This window comes from Phaseolus vulgaris, chromosome 6 (genome assembly GCF_000499845.2).
Source record: "Phaseolus vulgaris cultivar G19833 chromosome 6, P. vulgaris v2.0, whole genome shotgun sequence".
In the NCBI taxonomy this organism is placed as follows: Eukaryota; Viridiplantae; Streptophyta; class Magnoliopsida; order Fabales; family Fabaceae; genus Phaseolus; species Phaseolus vulgaris.
Genome location: NC_023754.2, coordinates 16,034,359 through 16,052,358, shown reverse-complemented (window position 1 = coordinate 16,052,358; position 18,000 = coordinate 16,034,359). Strand labels below are relative to the sequence as shown.

Sequence of the window (18,000 nt, the reverse complement as noted above, 5' to 3'; positions counted from 1 at the left end):
CTGAGGAGGGAGAAGAAATCAAGAAAGGCAAAGTTAGTCACAGGCGTCGCCTCCCCGATGCCCACAGGTAGGAAAGACTATGGAGGGAGGCGAAACCGCCGAACGCCAGCGGGTTACTGGCAGGGTGTTCCCCGATACCTATGGGCAGGAAAGACCATGGAGGGAACAAAAACCCCACAGCACTCAGCGTTTTAGACACCCGGGGACGATACGGTGCTGCTTTAGCAGGCCTCTCCTTAGGCGTGGGCGCCGAGCGTTAAAAGATCAAAGAAAGAACCTTTCGGTATCAGAGACGTCCCGTGGACGATACGGCATCACTTAGTGAGCCTCTCCATGGGTGTAAGGGTTGGCGGGCGACCTTACCCAATCATACCAAACCGCCCAACGAAGTGTGAGAAATGGGCAGAACACGGATAAAATAATTGAAGCGTATGAAGGGAAAAGATGAGAACGAGATCGCATAGGCAGAATCGTATGTGAAAAAGAAATAAAGACAACCGTGCGAATGTCCTAAGTCAGTAACAAGAGTGCGGATAGTTCAAAGAATTACAAGTTTTGGCAGATAAAATCAAAAAGCGAAGGTAAAGAATGAAGAGTTAAGCTTGAAGAGGAAGGTGGCGGATGAGGGGCAGCAGTTCAGTCGTTCAAATCCATGGGCACGACCTTTCCGTCGACTACGTGGTGTGTGGGGTCGCAGTTTGAAAGGTTGACGCCAGGATTCTCGCAGGACGCCTGGGACAGGGCCTCTTGGAACCCCTCCTCGAAGGTGCCCGCCATCTCCTGGATAAGGGACTTTTTCTCCTTCTCCAGTTCCTCAATGGCGGCGTCTCCAGAGGCCACCTGCTTCTCCAGAGCCTCTTTCTCCACGCGAAGCCGGCTAACCTCAACCTGCAGTTTGTCGTAGTCAACTCGGAGAAGGTCCATAGCTTTGGCCTGCGTGGCCATTTCCTCCTCCATCCGCTCCACCTTGGCAGCCTGTTCACAGCAACGGTCCTTCAGGTCTTTGTGAGTTTCTGCATCCGCTTTGACCACTTCCTGAAGACCCGCCACCTGTACTTGGAGAGCGACTTCACGAGCGTAGAAGTCAGCCTGGAGCTCCAAGGCCTCTGCCAGTTTCCTCTCAGTTTCTGCCCTGGACTCTTGTGCTTGTTTCAGGGAGGAACAATAAGCCTCGTTCTGGCGTCCCAGGATCTTCATCTCCTCCTCCAGGGTGGTTGCTTTCGTTTCCAAGGCCTAGAGGGTTTGGGTTTGCAAGACAGCGTTTCTGGCCTGGGAGCGCCATTTAAGGGCCACCGCCAAGAAGGCCCCCAGATAGAAAGGCATACCTTCCCTCCTGTCAGTACCTTCCGGCATAGTCCCGCCACTGAAACCCCTCATCAGATGCATGATTGGAGGGGAATGGCAATGAAGTCGGGGGCGGCAGCATCGGGAGCCGGGGAAGCAGTGGTTTCTGGCGGCGGCAGAGGCGGAGCAGATTCAGCACCTTCGCTCCTTTCCTCTTGGAGAATCATAGGAGGGAGTGAGGTTGCGCTTGGAGGGTTGTCCATAAAGGGGTTCCCTCCCTGCGGCGGCGTCCCTGCCAAAAGAGGAACCCGCGCGGATTTTCTCCTCTTGAAGGGTGCCACGCCTTCTGTTTCCTCATCATCTGACAGCATCTCCAAAACCCTTTTTCCTTTGTCGAGGGGGGTTGGAGCCGGTGACGAGGCCGCAGCTAGGGGCACAGCGGCGATAGGCGAAGGAGAGTTGGGAGTTGGAAGCATGTCAGAGCCAGGTGGAGACGTCGGAGATGGGCCAGAAGCACCCTCAGCAGTGATCGGCGGCGGCGGTGTCGGAGCCGGCGGGAGAATCGGATTGGCAGTAGGGCTGGAGGAGGCGCCTGCCTTGGCGACACGAGCCTCCTTCAGTGCTTTCGCCAACATCATTCTTTTGGAAACGCCCATCACCGATCCTACACCAAGGCAGACCAAACAGCAAGGGTTAGTACTAAAACAGCTACGCGAATTCACGATACGCGAAGGGACATGAAATGCAAGTAACATGGTACAAGTGTAAAACAAGCATAATAGTATGGGGAAACAAACGATCGATAGCAGGCTGTTTATAGCAAAAAAGATGAGGGGATAGCCCCTTACCAAAATAGGTGGTCAGGGCGTGGGCATTGTACTCGCTAGCGACCAGCTTCAAGGTATCAAAGACGATCCCCAACCCCGCCAAGGCTTTGCTTACCTCCCTATCGGCGGGGGATAGCTCTTCCAGGGTTTTGGCCCTGAGCAATTTGGGGCGTTCCGTCCAGTAAAGGGGGAAGCCATCCAAAGCTGTGGGATCATGCTTGGCGCAGCACACCTTGAAGAACTTCCCTTTCCAGTTCTTGTAAGAATTCTGGAAGAGGGAGAGGAGGATCCTGCCAGCGATCCCGGAAAAGCTTACCCAAAAGCTTTTCCCCAGTTTTTTCACCTCAAAAAAATGCAGGAAGACATCTACGGAAGGAGGAATGCCCAGGTATCCACAAAGAATTTGAAAGCCCCTCACAAATGCCCAGCTATTGGGATGAAGCTGGGCGGGGGCAGTGTTGATTCCAGTAAGAAGCTCCCGTTCGAAGGGAGTGAACGGGAGACGCACTCCTACGCGCTTGAACACGGTCTGGTACATGAAGAAGAAGGGTGTCCCCTTCCTAGGTCTGTCGTCCAAACAAACAGGTTCCCCAGGCCTGCCGGGACGGACGGATATGTGGGCGTCGTGTGTGCGGCAGAAGGCGTTAAAGCTGTACAAATGGGGATCCCCCCCGGTGAGCTTCCAGGTCCTGGAAAGAAGTCAGGCTGGTGCATTCACTCAGGAGCTCATCGGAGGCCCAGGGGTAGAAGGCTTTGTAGTTGGATTTGGGAGTCGTAGGGGAAGAATCAGGCTTCGCGTTCGCGCGCGTCATGGTGAAAATAGATAGCTGGAGAAAGAAGAGAGGAAAAAGGGTTTAGCAAGTTTAACCATTGCAAGAAGGGGAAAGAACCCCAGGAAGCGTCACCCACGCGAGAAAAATCAGGGGAGGAAGAAGAAGCGGAGAAATGCAGTAATACGTGAATAACAACAGTCCCAGGCAGTTCAATAAATCAATCTAATGCGACGAAGGGGAAAGGTCGTGGGTATCTGAGATCATACCTTTGCTATTGGAATGGAGGCAGCAGAAGGCACAGGAAGGAGAGAATCGCAGTCGCAGAGAAAAAAGGTTTTCGAAGGCGATGAACAGTGCGGAGTTGCAGAGCGAATGAATGTAACAGTAGGGTGAGCGCGGGGTTTGGGGTAACTTAAACGTTACATTTCGTAACCCAAGAGGCACAAATTGAGGGCCGCAGGATCGAGCCACGCGTCAGAAGGTCGATTGCCCAGGGGAAGCGCAAAGGTCTCTAAAGGAGGGCCACGCGATGGGCCACGTGGCGCGCGATAAAGGGTAGCCCAAAAGGCGTAATCATCCCCATTGCAGGGAATGTCCAATCGGTCATTAAGAATACCCCTGTGGTTCAGATAATATCGCGTCAGTAATTCGAAAATTTGCTGAGTCAGCAGAGAATGGCACGTCATCAGGAAGGCACGTGGATGGCGGGGGCAAGGCTTTAGTCTTTGCGCTGAAGACAAGTCTTCGGCTTAAGACTGGGGGGCTTGTGTACCGTCCCGTATCAGGGCGTTGACTAAGTCAAGGTCAAAGTCAACGACTGGAAAGTCAAAGTCAGCTCGAGGTGTCGCCCAGATGTAGAGACGCCAAGAGGAGGCGTCGCCTAGGCGAAGGCGTCGCCCAGGTGAGGGCGTCGCCAGATTAAACAGGGTAAAAGCAAGGCAATCACGGTGTGGTTCCCCGATACCCATGGGTAGGAAAGACCATGGAGGGAGCGACGCCGTGGGAAAGCCTCAGGACCCGATATCTCGGGAAAGTGATAAAGAGAAGGAAAAGGTGGCTTCAAGGCCATAGTGATAGTACCAGTAAAGGGCAGCCTGACTCGTGAAGTACCCCTGCCGCCCCAGAGACGCCTTCGGGACAGATACGACCCAAGAGGAAGGTCACGCCCAGGATAACCGGGTGCAGGGTGCGAGAGGAAGGCAGATACGCTCTCAGAGTAAGTGGCTAGATACTTGGGGGCATGAGTTGGCACCCAAAAAGCCACCCCTAGCGCAGTAGCACTCCCAAGCAGGAGGGCTCACACGTAGAGACGTCCCCAGGTGGGCAGAAACGCCCCCAGATGGGGTCATGGCGTCGTGAGGCCCTCCACGTGTACGACAGCCATGCCAGAATAGAAACACCCTCTAGTCAGGTGCCAGGTAATTAAAGATATTCAATACAGTTTCCCTTTCGAGCATTCAGGTACTATTAGGGCTCCCGAGCGTTTCAACGTCTTAAATGCGCTACGTTTCGTAATTAAGCGCTTTAATGAGTGCGTTACGTTTGAGATTAAAAGCGCTTTAAGGCGCTTTAAATGCTGGGGCAGTTTAAATAGCGCTGGGAATGTCGGAAAAAGGGTTGGAACCTTCGACAAATTTAGGAGAAACTCTCTGGTTGCTTGCCCGTGCTTGAGGATTACGTACAAGTGACTGGAGAATATTTTTGCCTGAAGGGGACAACACACACACACACATATACACAGTTCCTTTGCCACCCTTCAGAGTGCCACACGCGGTGCTCAGATACGTGGGTGGACAGTTTTCTTGGTGTTTCTTGCTGGCTGACTTGAGCGTCGGAGTGCAAACGGCCGCTAGGGCGCCACTTTGCCCTCTTTTTGCAGGGAATTTGCAGGCATTCAGTGGGAAGGAGTCCTTAGCTGACGATTGAGGCCACGCACGAAGACGTCCCGGTCAACAGGACGGAACACCTTTGTTTAGTACTATCATCAATACAAACTTTTTTGACACGAAATGATTGATCAAACCTAAGAGATTGATCTTTAACACAACCAACTTTAAACAACACAACTTTGTTAATCAAAAGATCAAAGTCTTTTGGTAGTACACTAGAATCACCATTCTAAATATTAAAAAAAAATATCAGTTAATATAATAACCTTTTCTTATATGCATAAATAAACAAATGCATGGTTCAATAATTTACCTTATCATGAGTTTCAAATAATTCGGTGCAAGATTTATTGATAAGTGTAGTGGCATCCCTGTCAAATAGAACGAAAGTCGTGGAATCCGTTTCATCAATCACTCGCAGCTTCAGCTTATACCTGAAATATAAAATACATAAAGGTTAACAAATTTTATCTATAATTTAACGAATATAATTAATAGTTAATTATTAACAAATTATTAATTAAAATTAGTAAAAAATAATTAATATAATAATATAATAAGTAATAAGTATTAAGAAATATGTAATATGTAATTAAAAATAAATTCAAGCAAGTACAAACACTACCTCTGTTGGACTTTGATAACATGTTTGTTACATTTCTCACAAAAAAACATTTTGGAATCAGGGTAAACAACTTTACCGCATAAGCAAGCTCTGTACCACCAATTGACATCAGCCACAATATGTTTTATTGTAGCTAAGATAACAAAAGTGCTTTCCTGTAAAAAGAAAAAAAAATGATCTTAAAATATTAATAATCCATTTCAATAAACTGTTAAAAAATATTAGTAATACCTCTTTGCAATCTTTTGGGCCTTGAATAGTATTTCTATGAATGAAGCTGATGAATTCATCCTCAACATTCTGTTTTCCAGAGTCACACAATTGACTGAGTCCCTGTGTAGGAGAATCTGTACTTTCAATCATCCTACACATGTAAAAGTTGTAGTTAGAAAGGTTCATACATTTTAATTATCGAAAAATAATATATTAAACTAACATTTTCTTGAGTTCGGTTGCATCTTTGGACTTATCATTATATATTATTTTCGTACAGTCCAAGCATTTTTGTATAAAAACCTTGTCTACATTAAAATATAATGTAAATAAAATAATCAAATAAAAAAATTTAAATAAATTAGAAATTCATCACTTCACATACCTTTGAAAATTTTTACTTTAGCAAAATGCACACTGATGACAATATTTTCCAGCTCTCCAGATGACAGAAATGCATTGAGCTCATCAACATAGTTACCAAATAAAGTACACTCAATATGGTAGCTGTTGTAAGTTAAAATTACAATTGTAAGAACAAATATTTTGGATTCGTTATGGTACAAAATATTAGCTTACCCATCAGCTTCAATAGAAATCACATTTAACTTAATTGTTGACCCTGATCTATTCAGCTCTCTTTCAGTTCCCATACCAGTTAATATTCCAATAACATCTGTAAAAACATATTCATTTAAAAACATGTCCAAAGAAATCTGTTCAAGTAAAAGAATATTACTAACCGACTAAGTAGTCTGTATCAAAACCAGGCGCCTTTAACACAAAAATTGGTGTGTAATGAGGTTTTGGACATGAGACCAGATCATTACCAACAGAGGTTACTTTGGTTCCAAACTGAAAATTGATTTTGTATTGGTGACAGGTAGTGCGATAAGATCCTGAATTAGTAGACACACTAAAGAAATTGAAGGAATAAACTTTATCCTCAAAAATATCATTTTGAAATTTATAAATTAGAGTTCTTCTAACGGAAACATGAATTCTATCACCCTAAAAGATAGCAACAAACATTAAGCATGATTAATAAAAATTACATTAAACTGTAATACAAAAAAAAATATGAAAGAAAATGATAAAGTATTTTACATCTTTGTCTTGTATGACCATTTCCATGGAGAATGGAAACTTTGTTTTCATAAAATCAGAAACAAACCACAAACATATAACCCTTGCTATCAGGATCCAATTTTCACTTTGTGGATTAACATCTTTCACACAATTTGTATTTTGTCTTGACACAGACATTATAAGGGTGACCTTTGAGTAAAAGGAAAATGTAGAATGCAATGGTCAATGTGAAACACAAAAATACCCATATACGTATATATATACTGAGGAGGTGATACAGAATTATTTTCAAAAATATCAAAAAAACAAATTTACAATTTCAAAGTGAAATAGGTGGAAATATTAAGAAAACATAATAAAGTATAACAATATTGTGAGACAAAAACAAACATTCCAATTTTCAAATCAGATATAGTTTTTTAGCTAAGAATAAAGATGGATTTAGTTCAAATATGTCATAAGACAAAAATAATCATATATAACATTAAATAAATATACAGGTAATGACAACAAAATTAGGTTTAAAAATGTTCAATGAATGACAAAAACGAAGTTAAGCATGTCAGGTTTCATACATAAGAGATTAAGCCTATAAAAAATCGAAACTGTAAAAAGTGCAAACATTTCGACTTCCAGCATTGCGATTAATGAAATTGTGGTTTGAATTTTGAAAAGTAAGGTTGAAAGTACACAATATTTGAAATTCCTAGCATGATCGGAAAATCCTAATATGCAAATAAATGGAATTTTAGGTAGGTTTTCAAAGGAAATTTGAAAAAGAGGATTCTTGTTTAGCACAAAAAAAACCCTTACTTTGAAATTTCTGAAATAATACACAGATAGACAGAAAGTGGAAACCCTAACAGAGAAATCTTACCAATTTCATATAACCATAGACTCTTGCTTTTGCATGCGGATGAAAGAATGAAAAAATCTTTCCTTGGTGCTTGATATACTGGGGAATCAGTTTGAAAACATAAAAATCAAGAAACAAACCTATAAAAGTAGCGGTGCCGTTCACAGATTACTGAAATCGTAAACAAATCAAAGAGGAGAAAAAGTGAGATAATGACTTAACATAATCAGGTAATAAAAACAAAAGAACCAAATGAAAGAAAGTGGGCAGAAGTATAAAATCAGATCTCTGCAAAATGATATTTGAAAAAACGAAAACTTTTTAATACTTTGCAAAACAGGAAAATGAAGATACAAACCTCTGAAAGTAGCTGTGGGGTTGATAGATTCATGAAAAAGGAAAGAAAATCAAAGAAGAGAAAAGGTTGGATACAAAGAGCACAAAACAACATTAATGACTTAAGCCAAGAAGGTAATAGAAACAAAAAAACCAATGCAACGGACGCGGGTAAAGGTTTAAAATCAGATCTAAGTTTACTGAAAGTATGGTTTCATGCAGCTCGATGGGAGTATTCTTGCTGTGTTTTGGAGGAACAGACCAATTCCCCTTGATGATAAAGATGACTTCAAGGAATGAAAATCTTTGACTATTATTATGTACCCCTCATTTTTATGTGGGAACATGTTAGATTAAGGATTTAGGAAAAAATGGGAATGTCAGATCTTAAAATTTTAGAAAAGTTTTGAACGAAATTGGATATGTGTGTAAAAATGAAACTTTATCAACACATCATGTTGAAACATGAAAATGAAGAAACAAATAAATGTTTGACTTGAATCTATCTATAATACAATCTTTCTTAACACTTTCTCTGAAAAAAGACAAAAGATGAAACCTTTATTCCCTTTCAGCCTCATTGTTTACCACAAACCTATGATCCTACCTTGACTATTAAGAAAACAAACTCAAACAAAAATAAAGGTCTTATGGTGTAGAGGATGAACATCAAAACAAGTTCTTTATCCAACAAAAAGAATCACTTCCATTCAATGTACTCTTTTAGGGTTTAGGATTTGCTGTTTTGAGGAAATAAAAATTAGAATTAATGAGCTTCACATGGAGCTGAAAAAACAATCAAAGGAGTATAGGAAAACCTCAATCATGAGTTGAAAAATCTAAATGACTGAAAACTTCATTTATTTAATGGTATTTGATATTTATAAATTTTAAATTCTAATGATATTTGTTAAAATTTTAAAATTCTAATTAATGTTAATAATGTTGTTGAAATTTTTAAACTTTTAAATTTTTAAATTTTTTAAATTTTTAAATTTCTAAATTTTTAAATTTTTAAATTTTTAAATTTTTAAATTTTTAAATTTTTAAATTTCTAAATTTCTAAATTTCTAAATTTCTAAATTTTTAAATTTCTAAATTTTTAAATTTCTAAATTTTTAAATTTCTAAATTTTTAAATTTCTAAATTTTTAAATTTCTAAATTTTTAAATTTCTAAATTTTTAAATTTCTAAATTTTTAAATTTCTAAATTTTTAAATTTTTAAATTTTTAAATTTGAAAATATGAAAAATTAAATATTTGAAGTTTATTAGTAATAATAATAATAATAATATTGGAATTAGAAATATTGTGTAGCAGTCAGAAAAAAAGATATGAATAAAAAAAGGTAATTAATGTGAATAATGTTGTTGAAATTTTTAAATTTTAAAAATTTTAAATTTGAAAATCTAAAAAATTAAATATTTAAAGTTTATTAGTAATAATAATAATCTTGGAATTATAAGTGTGCAGAAAAAGTCAGAAAAAGAATATACGAATAAAAAAGTAATTAATGATCTTGGAATTGTAAAATTTGAAAATATAAAAAATTAAATATTTGAAAAATATTAATAATAATACTAATCTGAGAATTGGAAATAAGTGTGCAGAAGCAGAGAAGTCAGAAAAAGAAGATATGAATCAAAGAGGTAATTAATGATCTTTGGAATTGTAAAATTTGAAAATATGAATAATTAAATATTTGAAGATTATTAATAATAATAATAATTTGGGAATTGGAAATAAGTGTGCAGAAGCAGAGAAGTCAGAAAAAGAAGATATGAATCAGAAAGATAATTAATGATCTTTGGAACTATAAAATTTGGAAATATGAATAATTAATATTTGAAGATTATTAATAATAATAATCTGGGAATTGGAAATAAGTGGGCAGAAGCAATTAATGATCTTGGAATTAAACAATTTGAAAATATCAAAAATTAAATATTTGAAGATTAATAATAATAATAATAATCTTGGAATTCGAAATAAGTGTGCGGCAACAACAAAATAAGTTAGAAAAAGAAGATATGATTCAGAAGAAGATATGAATAAAAAAGGTAATTAATGATCTTGGACTTCTAAATTTTGAAGAATTTGAATTTTGAAGAATAATATAATGCGAATAATCTTAACGTTAAAGTTTGTCTGAAAAATACATTAATGCGAATAAAAAATTAAATACATTAAATAAATGTCTCTTTTAAAAGTAAACTATACAAAATAACATTCCATAAGAATATTTAATATTAGATTACAAAATTTGACCATGTATTTAAAACAAATTTGATAACTAAAATAAAGTAAACAATTAATTTTCTATACTGGACATTACAACCGTTTGCAAATTACATCTATCTATAATAGTATTTGAATCTATATAATTAGAACATTGTTCTTGGAAAAATAAATTCTGAATACAATATTGAATTTTGAAGCACTAACAACATCATCATATGAATTGGGGTTACTCCACTTTCAAAGATCAATTTGTGGTCTTCACACAGTGCATGTATCTGAAAAAATTCCCTCCATCCACAACCAAATTTAACAGAAGCTTTGGTGGCCTTATCAGAATTCTGCAATTTACTTAAAAGAGAAAGATCCTAAAAGAAAATAAACACATGTATGAGATTTATGAAATAAACTAACTAAACTTAAAAGAGTTATCAAATAAGGGACATAATAAGTAGCCATTCCACTACCGGTTTCTGCACATCTTTGAGAGGAAGTCCAAAGACTAAGTAGCACACCAAAAAACACCATTAAAGATTTTATCAGCAAAAAAAATAAACAATGAAAAAAACAATGAGAACAAAGGAAGGAAAAAATTTCACCTTGATGCTAAAACAAAAGATGGATATGAAAGAAAATCGCATTCCACTTCCACTACAGGTTGCTGCAAAAACTGAAATGTAGATGGAAAAAAGGTGTTGAAAATTTTCCAAAGAAACTTTAACAACAAAAAAGATATCTCTTTGAGTAGAAGTCCAAACCCTAGGTAGCCCAAAAAAAATCAATTAACGATTAATCACCAAAAAAAATGAACAATGAAAACAACAATAAGAACTAAGGAAGGAAAAGATTTCACCTTGATGCTGAAACAAAAGATGGATACGAACGAAAATCCCATTCCACTTCCACTACCAGTTGCTGCAGAAACTGAAATGTAGATGGAACAACTCCAGAAAAGATTAAATCAACAAAAAAGTGAAAAATGGAAAAAAAACCATGAGGACAAACGAACAGAGGAAGGAAAAGATCTCACCTTGGTGCTTGAAAATCCATTCCACTTCCACTACCGGTTGCTGCAGAAACTGAAATGTAGATGAATATCATTTTGATGCTGTCAAAAGTAACAAAAAAACACAGAATCAACCATGTGAACAACAAAGAAACAAATAAACGGTAGAAACATGAAAAAAACGAAACTTTGATAAGAAAAACCAAAAAATATTTCATTTTTATGCTGTGGAACAAAGAAATCGTAAATGAGATGAACAAAATCCACCTTGATGCTTGAACATGGTTGATATGAACGAAAATCCATTCCACATCCACTACCAGTTGCTGTTAAAACTGAAATGTAGATGGAAAAAACTCCAAAAAACATTAAATCAGCACAAAAGTGAAAAATGGAAAAAACCATGAGGACAGACGAACAGAAGAAGGAAAAGATTTCACCTTTGTGCTTGAAAATCCATTCCACTTCCACTAACAGTTGCTGAAGAAACTGAAATGTAGATGCTAAAACTCCAGAAAAGATTAAAACAGCAAAAAAGTGAAAAATGGAAAAAAACCATGAGGCAGACGAATAGAAGAAGGAAAAGATCTCACCTTGGTGGTTGAAAATTCATTCCACTTCCACTACCGGTTGCTGCCTAAATTGAAATGTAGATGAATATCATTTTTATGCTGTCAAAAGTAACAAAAAAACACATAATCAACCATGTGAACAACAAAGAAGCAAATAAACGGTAGAAACATGAAAAGAACGAAACTTTGATAAAAAAAACAAAAAAAGTTTTCATTTTTATGCGGTGGAACAAAGAAATCGTAAATGAGATGAACAAAATCCACATAACGGAAGAAATAGTCACCTGGAGAAGGAGAAGGCATAAATGAAATAAAGAAGCCAGAAATGAAGAACCATAAAGGAAACCCAGAGAAGAAGAAACCAAACGCAAGGGAAAACAAAGAGAGACCGGAAAAGTTGAGTAATAGGAGAGAGAAACGTTGAAAGTGTATATAAAGAAAGGGAGTATTTAAAGAAATGGGGTTTTGCACACGTGTAAGTCATATAGAGTGCCACTTGTCACTCCCAGAATGCGTTTTAGCTTGCTATTTTTAGTTAAAATTTGAAATTTTTTTTCTTTTTGATTTTGTTTTAAAACTTACCCTGGGAGTGCCTTCCATTTGTATTATTTATAGATAACCAACAACTTGCTAAAAGATACAATACTAGGAATGAAATAGACCCTATTGTACTCAATGACATGATGAGTAATGAGTGGTTAATGGGACAAATTGATGATGATAATGATAATGATACTAAAGAGGGGAAAATGAGTTGTTCTTTTATGAAGATCCCACTCTTAATTGGCATTTGTTTATGATGATTCACGTATTGGAGAACCAATAAATTATACAAGGAGACAAACACCTAGTAAAATAAAACTACCATCAAGTGGTGGTGGTATTGTCATTGGATCTTCCCATACTTCTAAGAAAGGTCCAACTGAAACTTCATCCTAACAAGGAAGGGTAAAGAGAAGATTCAAACTGGGGTTGAGAATGAATTACATGATAGCTCTGATTCTGAGTTTGAAAAATTATTTAACTTTGATAAGAGTTTCTCTGAAGGGGTAGAGGAGGAGTGATATGCCCCATTAGATAATATTGAAGACAATTGTGTTGGGATTGAAGAAGAGTGAGATAATTAGAAACATAAGACCATTTCTTTTGTGTTTTGTTGTTATTTTTAATTTTGAACTTGAAATTTGTGATGTTTTGATTTAATGTTATTCTTATTAGAATTTTTAGACATAATATAATTATTAGTTATGATTATCTCTTTCATTATTTTTGTATTCTTTTAAAATTATCTATATGTATATATTATATTTCTTTCAAACACAATGTTTCCGTCATAACCCATTATAATTTCCGATATAACTTTATAAAAGATTTATGAGATGTTTTTAATGTCATCCGTTAACATTACTTACATAACTATCTAAACTCTTATGTCAGTTAGATAACTATAAACTATGATTATAAAACTTCAACTCAACTAATTCAATGAATTTGTATGCAAAACCATATATGGGGAAATAAAAGCACAAACAGTGCTATGTTAGAAAAAAATTTGTTTTCTTTAACTTCAACTATAAAAAGTTTGGCAGTAGAGAAAAAATGTAACCAAATGTTTGAACCAGAATATAGTCTAATCTCAGCCTTAAATATAGTCTATTTTTAGTAGCGTTGATATTTTGCCAAATTAGATTCTGATATTTTTTTTCTTTTCACGTTACAACTATGCTTTCAATGATTTTTTTATTATCTATGATTTAACTTTTACAAGTTATCTCGTTGATTTTTATTTTCAAAATTAGAATTTTAATTTATTTACAAGGTACTTTTATCTTTTAAATAAATTTATTTCATTTTTTTTTTCATAAAAATGTTAACAGAAAAAATTATCCAGACAAATGTAAAAAAAGGTTTCTATCTTTAAAGTTTTGGTAATGTTTCTGCATCTTTTCATATTTTTTCTTATGTCTATTTTGAGTCCTTAGGCGAAGTGATTTAGTCTGTTAGTTCCCAACAGGTATTTTGTGTCCTTGGATGGATAAAAGTCAATTAAATTAACTGATTCCAATTAATTATTCATGAAAAGGACATCTTCGGTTCAAAGCTATTGACTTATAGAGGAGAAACCAAAATGAAGACGTAGTTAAGTTAAGAATGCTGAGAAATGTGTATATATAAACAGACACTAGTAGCATCACACTCACATTAGAAATCTGCTTCTTTTCCATGGCTCAACTACTCCTCTACTTTTCAGCTCTTATCTTCTTTATCTTCTTAGCCCTTATAGTACAAAAAATTGGAAACAAACCCAGGAAAAGAGATGAAACAACTTCTAAAATACCTCATGGCCCTACAAAGCTACCTATTATAGGGAATATACACAATCTGCTATCCTCTCAGCCACATAGAAAACTAAGAGACCTGGCCTTAAAATATGGACCCTTGATGCATCTTCAACTTGGAGAGGTTTCTACTATTGTCATTTCATCCCCTGAGTGTGCTAAGGAAGTCATGAAAACCCATGATATTAACTTTGCCTCACGGCCTAAAGTCCCAGCTATGGATTTAATGACTTACAATTGCACAGATATAGCTTTCGCTCCTTATGGAAATTATTGGAGGCAGCTAAGAAAAATTTGCACATTGGAGCTTTTAAGCCTAAAACGTGTCAACTCATACCAGCCAATTAGAGAAGAGGAGCTCTCCAATCTTGTCAAATGGATATATTCGGAGAAAGGATCCCCCATCAATCTCACTCAAGCTCTACTTTCATCAATTTATACAATTGCTTCAAGGTCTGCCTTTGGCAAGAAATGCAAAGATCAAGAAAACTTTATATCAGTGGTTAAAAAAACAATAAAACTTGTTGGAGGTTTTCACATTGGAGATTTGTTTCCTTCTGCTACTTGGCTGCAACATGTCACTGGCACGAGGCCCAAGCTTGAGAGGTTCTATCAACAAACAGATCAGATAATAGAAAACATCATCAATGAGCATAAAGAGGCAAAGTCAAAGGCCAAAGATTACGAAAGGGAAGCAGAAGATCTCGTGGATGTTCTCATACAATATGAGGATGGTAGCAAGCAGGATTTTGCTTTAACTAGGAACAACATCAAGGCTATAATTGTGGTATGGATCATAACTTCTTGCAAATACCTTTTATGATCATAATCTTTCTCATACTTGCTATGAAAGTGGAATTAGTTAATAGGGACGAGTTTGATTTCTATTTTCAAAAACTGGTTTTTGTTTTAAAAATAAGAAGAAACTAGACACTCACTTCATACCTCACCACAAACAGTACCTCTTGCAGATGACTCTAGGATCCCAAAACAGGATAACTTAACGAGAAAACATCTCCTAGATGTTTCCCCCCTATATCTTATTTTTCACCAGTGAGATCTTTGAAATAGCGAAACATTTGCCAAATAACTCTAGAAGCATGTAGTCTCTTTATTTCTTTACTTTTAACCTTTTTGATTGATAAACTATTTTTAAGGACATTTTTGCTGCTGGAGGTGAGACATCAGCAACAACCATAGTTTGGGCGATGGCTGAAATAATGAAGGATTCAAGAGTAATGAGAAAAGCACAAGCTGAGGTTAGAGAGGTATTCAACATGAAAAGAAGGGTTGATGAAAATTGCATCACTGAACTCAAATATTTGAAACTAGTCGTGAAAGAGACCTTGAGATTACACCCTCCAGCTCCTCTTTTGCTTCCAAGAGAATGTGGTAAAACATGTGAGATACATGGCTATAACATACCAGCCAAAAGCAAGGTCATAGTCAATGCTTGGGCAATTGGAAGAGATCCAAACTATTGGACTGAACCGGAGAGGTTTTATCCCGAGAGATTCATTGACAGCACTGTTGACTACAAAGGGAATAATTTTGAGTACATTCCTTTTGGAGCTGGAAGAAGGATATGCCCTGGAATCATATTTGCATCCAGAGTTGTCGAAGTGACCCTTGCAATGTTGTTATATCACTTTGATTGGAAGCTTCCAAGTGGAATGATAAGTGAAGAATTGGACATGAGTGAAGAGTTTGGAATCACAGTTAGAAGAAAGCATGATCTGTTCTTGGTTCCTTTTCCTTATCTTCCTTTGTCTGTCCCATAAATCTGTCCCATGGATTTCAGACTGAGAAATTGAAACCCTTGGTGATGTTGAGATCGTGCACTTTGATGCTATCATAGCAGCTTTCATGATGAGTAGGTGTTCCTAGAGTCAATAAAGCATGATCTTCTATTCTGTTATTTAAGTGTGTTTAGACATGAATTATACTATATAAAATTACAAGTTTCTGCTGTTATTTTTATCCCACAATTAAAACTAGCAATTGATAACATGAATTTTCCTTTTTGAGAGATAGCGTACCATAGAAACATAAACTCCAAAAAAAACATAATAAATGAGAAACTTTCTGTACTTGAGTACAATTTTTTTTTCACATATAAATTTTTTGATATATGTCAATGGTACAATATAAAATGTTATCTTATATTTCTTAGAGTGAATATTAATTATAACAAAATTTCATTGATCAACGCTCTATATTTCTTTTAATTATTCACAATATATTTCTAAAATATATAAGTTTTACAACGCTCTTTATTTTTATATTTTTTTCGTTATTTTTTTTTAAATTAGTTTTTTTTCTTTATTTTTAATTTTTTTGTTTTTCTTTTTATTTTAAAAAATTATTTATTCTTTTTTTCTTTATTTTATTTTTTTCTTTTTCTTTTATTTTAAAAGCATACTTTTATTTTTCTTTATTTTAATTTTTTTCTTTTTCTTTTATTTTTAAAAATTATTTATTTTAAATTTTTTTATTTTATTTTTTAAAAATATTTATATTTTCTTTATTTTAAATTTGTTGTTTTTTAATAGGTTTTTTTTCTTTATTTTTTGTTTGTTTTTCATTACTTTTTTTATTTATTTTTATGTTAGTTTTTTTTTCTTTATTTTAATTTTTTTCTTTTATTTTTAAAAATTAGTTATTTTTTCTGTATTTTAAATTATTATTTTTGTGTTAATCCTTGCATGAGCTAGTTTATGATATATGATATTAAGAGGACAAGTTTCTAGAGATCAACTGCAATTGGATTTAGAAATTTAGATTTAGAAATTGAGAAGACAACTCGGAGGAACAAAATTAAGAAAAGCAAAGAGAAGCTATTGAAGAATTTTCAACCACGTCTACTAATCACATTGAACCAATTCAAGAAGAAAACAACATTGTTGAAGAAAGACAATTGTCACTGAGAAGAACACTTGGTGATTATGCTATGCAATAGGGACTACAACAATTTTCCAACATTGCAATACCTCGTGCTACTAAGACAGTGGCAATGAAACCAACATTCCTTAGTTTGATACGTACTCATCAATTTACTGATATGGACCATGAGAATTCGTATACATATTTGTCTACAATTTATGAGCTGTTTGGAAAAAGGGGGTTCTAATAAGATGATATTGAATATGTTCATTTGCGTTTTTCCTTTTTCATTAGCAGGTTGAAGCTGAAGAATGACTCAAGTCACATCTAAATCAGAGTCTCACCAATTGAAGAGAAGTTTTCACACAGTATTTTCAACCTTTGCAAGTTCACCAAGTATTCTAACCTCTCCAAGTACACTAAGTATTCCAACCTCTCCAGGTACACTAAGTATTCCAACCTCTATAGGTACATCAAGCATTCTAACCTCTCCAGGTACACCAAGTATTCTAACTTCTCCAGGTACACAAAGTATTCTAACCTCTCCAGGTACAAGGTCCTAATCTCCCCTTGAGATCAAGACCTCTCAATGTAATGAGAAAACCTTTCGTTTGGAGAGAATAATGAAAACTCATAGGATATATTTCACAATATGAAGAATTTATAATGGTTAGGCACACAACCCAAATTCTCACAGACCCATATCCTTACATGCCCCCAGCTTCAAGCGTAAGCCAATGAGGCTTTATCAAGGTATGGGTCTGAGGTTGATTTATTCTTTATACGGTGTTCATTCCTTGACCCTCTATCCTGTAGTTTCTTGCTCATGGATTACAGTGTTCTTTATCTCTGGGCAAAACATGATGTGTTGCGTGAGGTTTATGTATTTACTTCCCTTAAACGCATTAGAAAACTTCGCCATGCTCAATCGTTGAGTCGTATTCACTCCGACCAAGATCTTGTTGTTATTCCTTGTAATCCTACACAACCCGTTTGTAGTAGTTGTTGTTCAGGCGAGCCACCCTTCTGCTTTTTCTATGAAATGTTGTTTACCAGGCTCAATTTCCGCT

General features: G+C 36.0%; 2 protein-coding genes across 2 annotated transcripts; one reads left to right on the top strand and one right to left on the bottom strand.

The window, feature by feature from the left end:
- Nucleotides 1-1,803: 1,803 nt before the first annotated feature.
- LOC137833458 (uncharacterized) lies at nt 1,804-6,877 on the bottom strand. Its single transcript, XM_068641806.1, has 10 exons — nt 6,719-6,877; nt 6,431-6,622; nt 6,191-6,327; nt 6,013-6,118; nt 5,915-5,919; nt 5,630-5,762; nt 5,399-5,553; nt 5,087-5,207; nt 4,908-5,002; nt 1,804-1,948 (listed from the first exon to the last, which is right to left on the bottom strand). The coding sequence occupies exons 1-10, from the start codon at nt 6,875-6,877 to the stop codon at nt 1,804-1,806; spliced, it is 1,248 nt and encodes a 415-aa protein (XP_068497907.1).
- Nucleotides 6,878-13,900: 7,023 nt separating this feature from the next.
- On the top strand, nt 13,901-16,021 carry LOC137831326 (cytochrome P450 71D11-like). Its single transcript, XM_068638968.1, has 2 exons — nt 13,901-14,834; nt 15,205-16,021. Exons 1-2 carry the CDS (start codon nt 13,932-13,934, stop codon nt 15,826-15,828), a joined length of 1,527 nt encoding a protein of 508 aa, XP_068495069.1. The 5' UTR covers nt 13,901-13,931; the 3' UTR covers nt 15,829-16,021.
- Nucleotides 16,022-18,000: the final 1,979 nt, after the last annotated feature.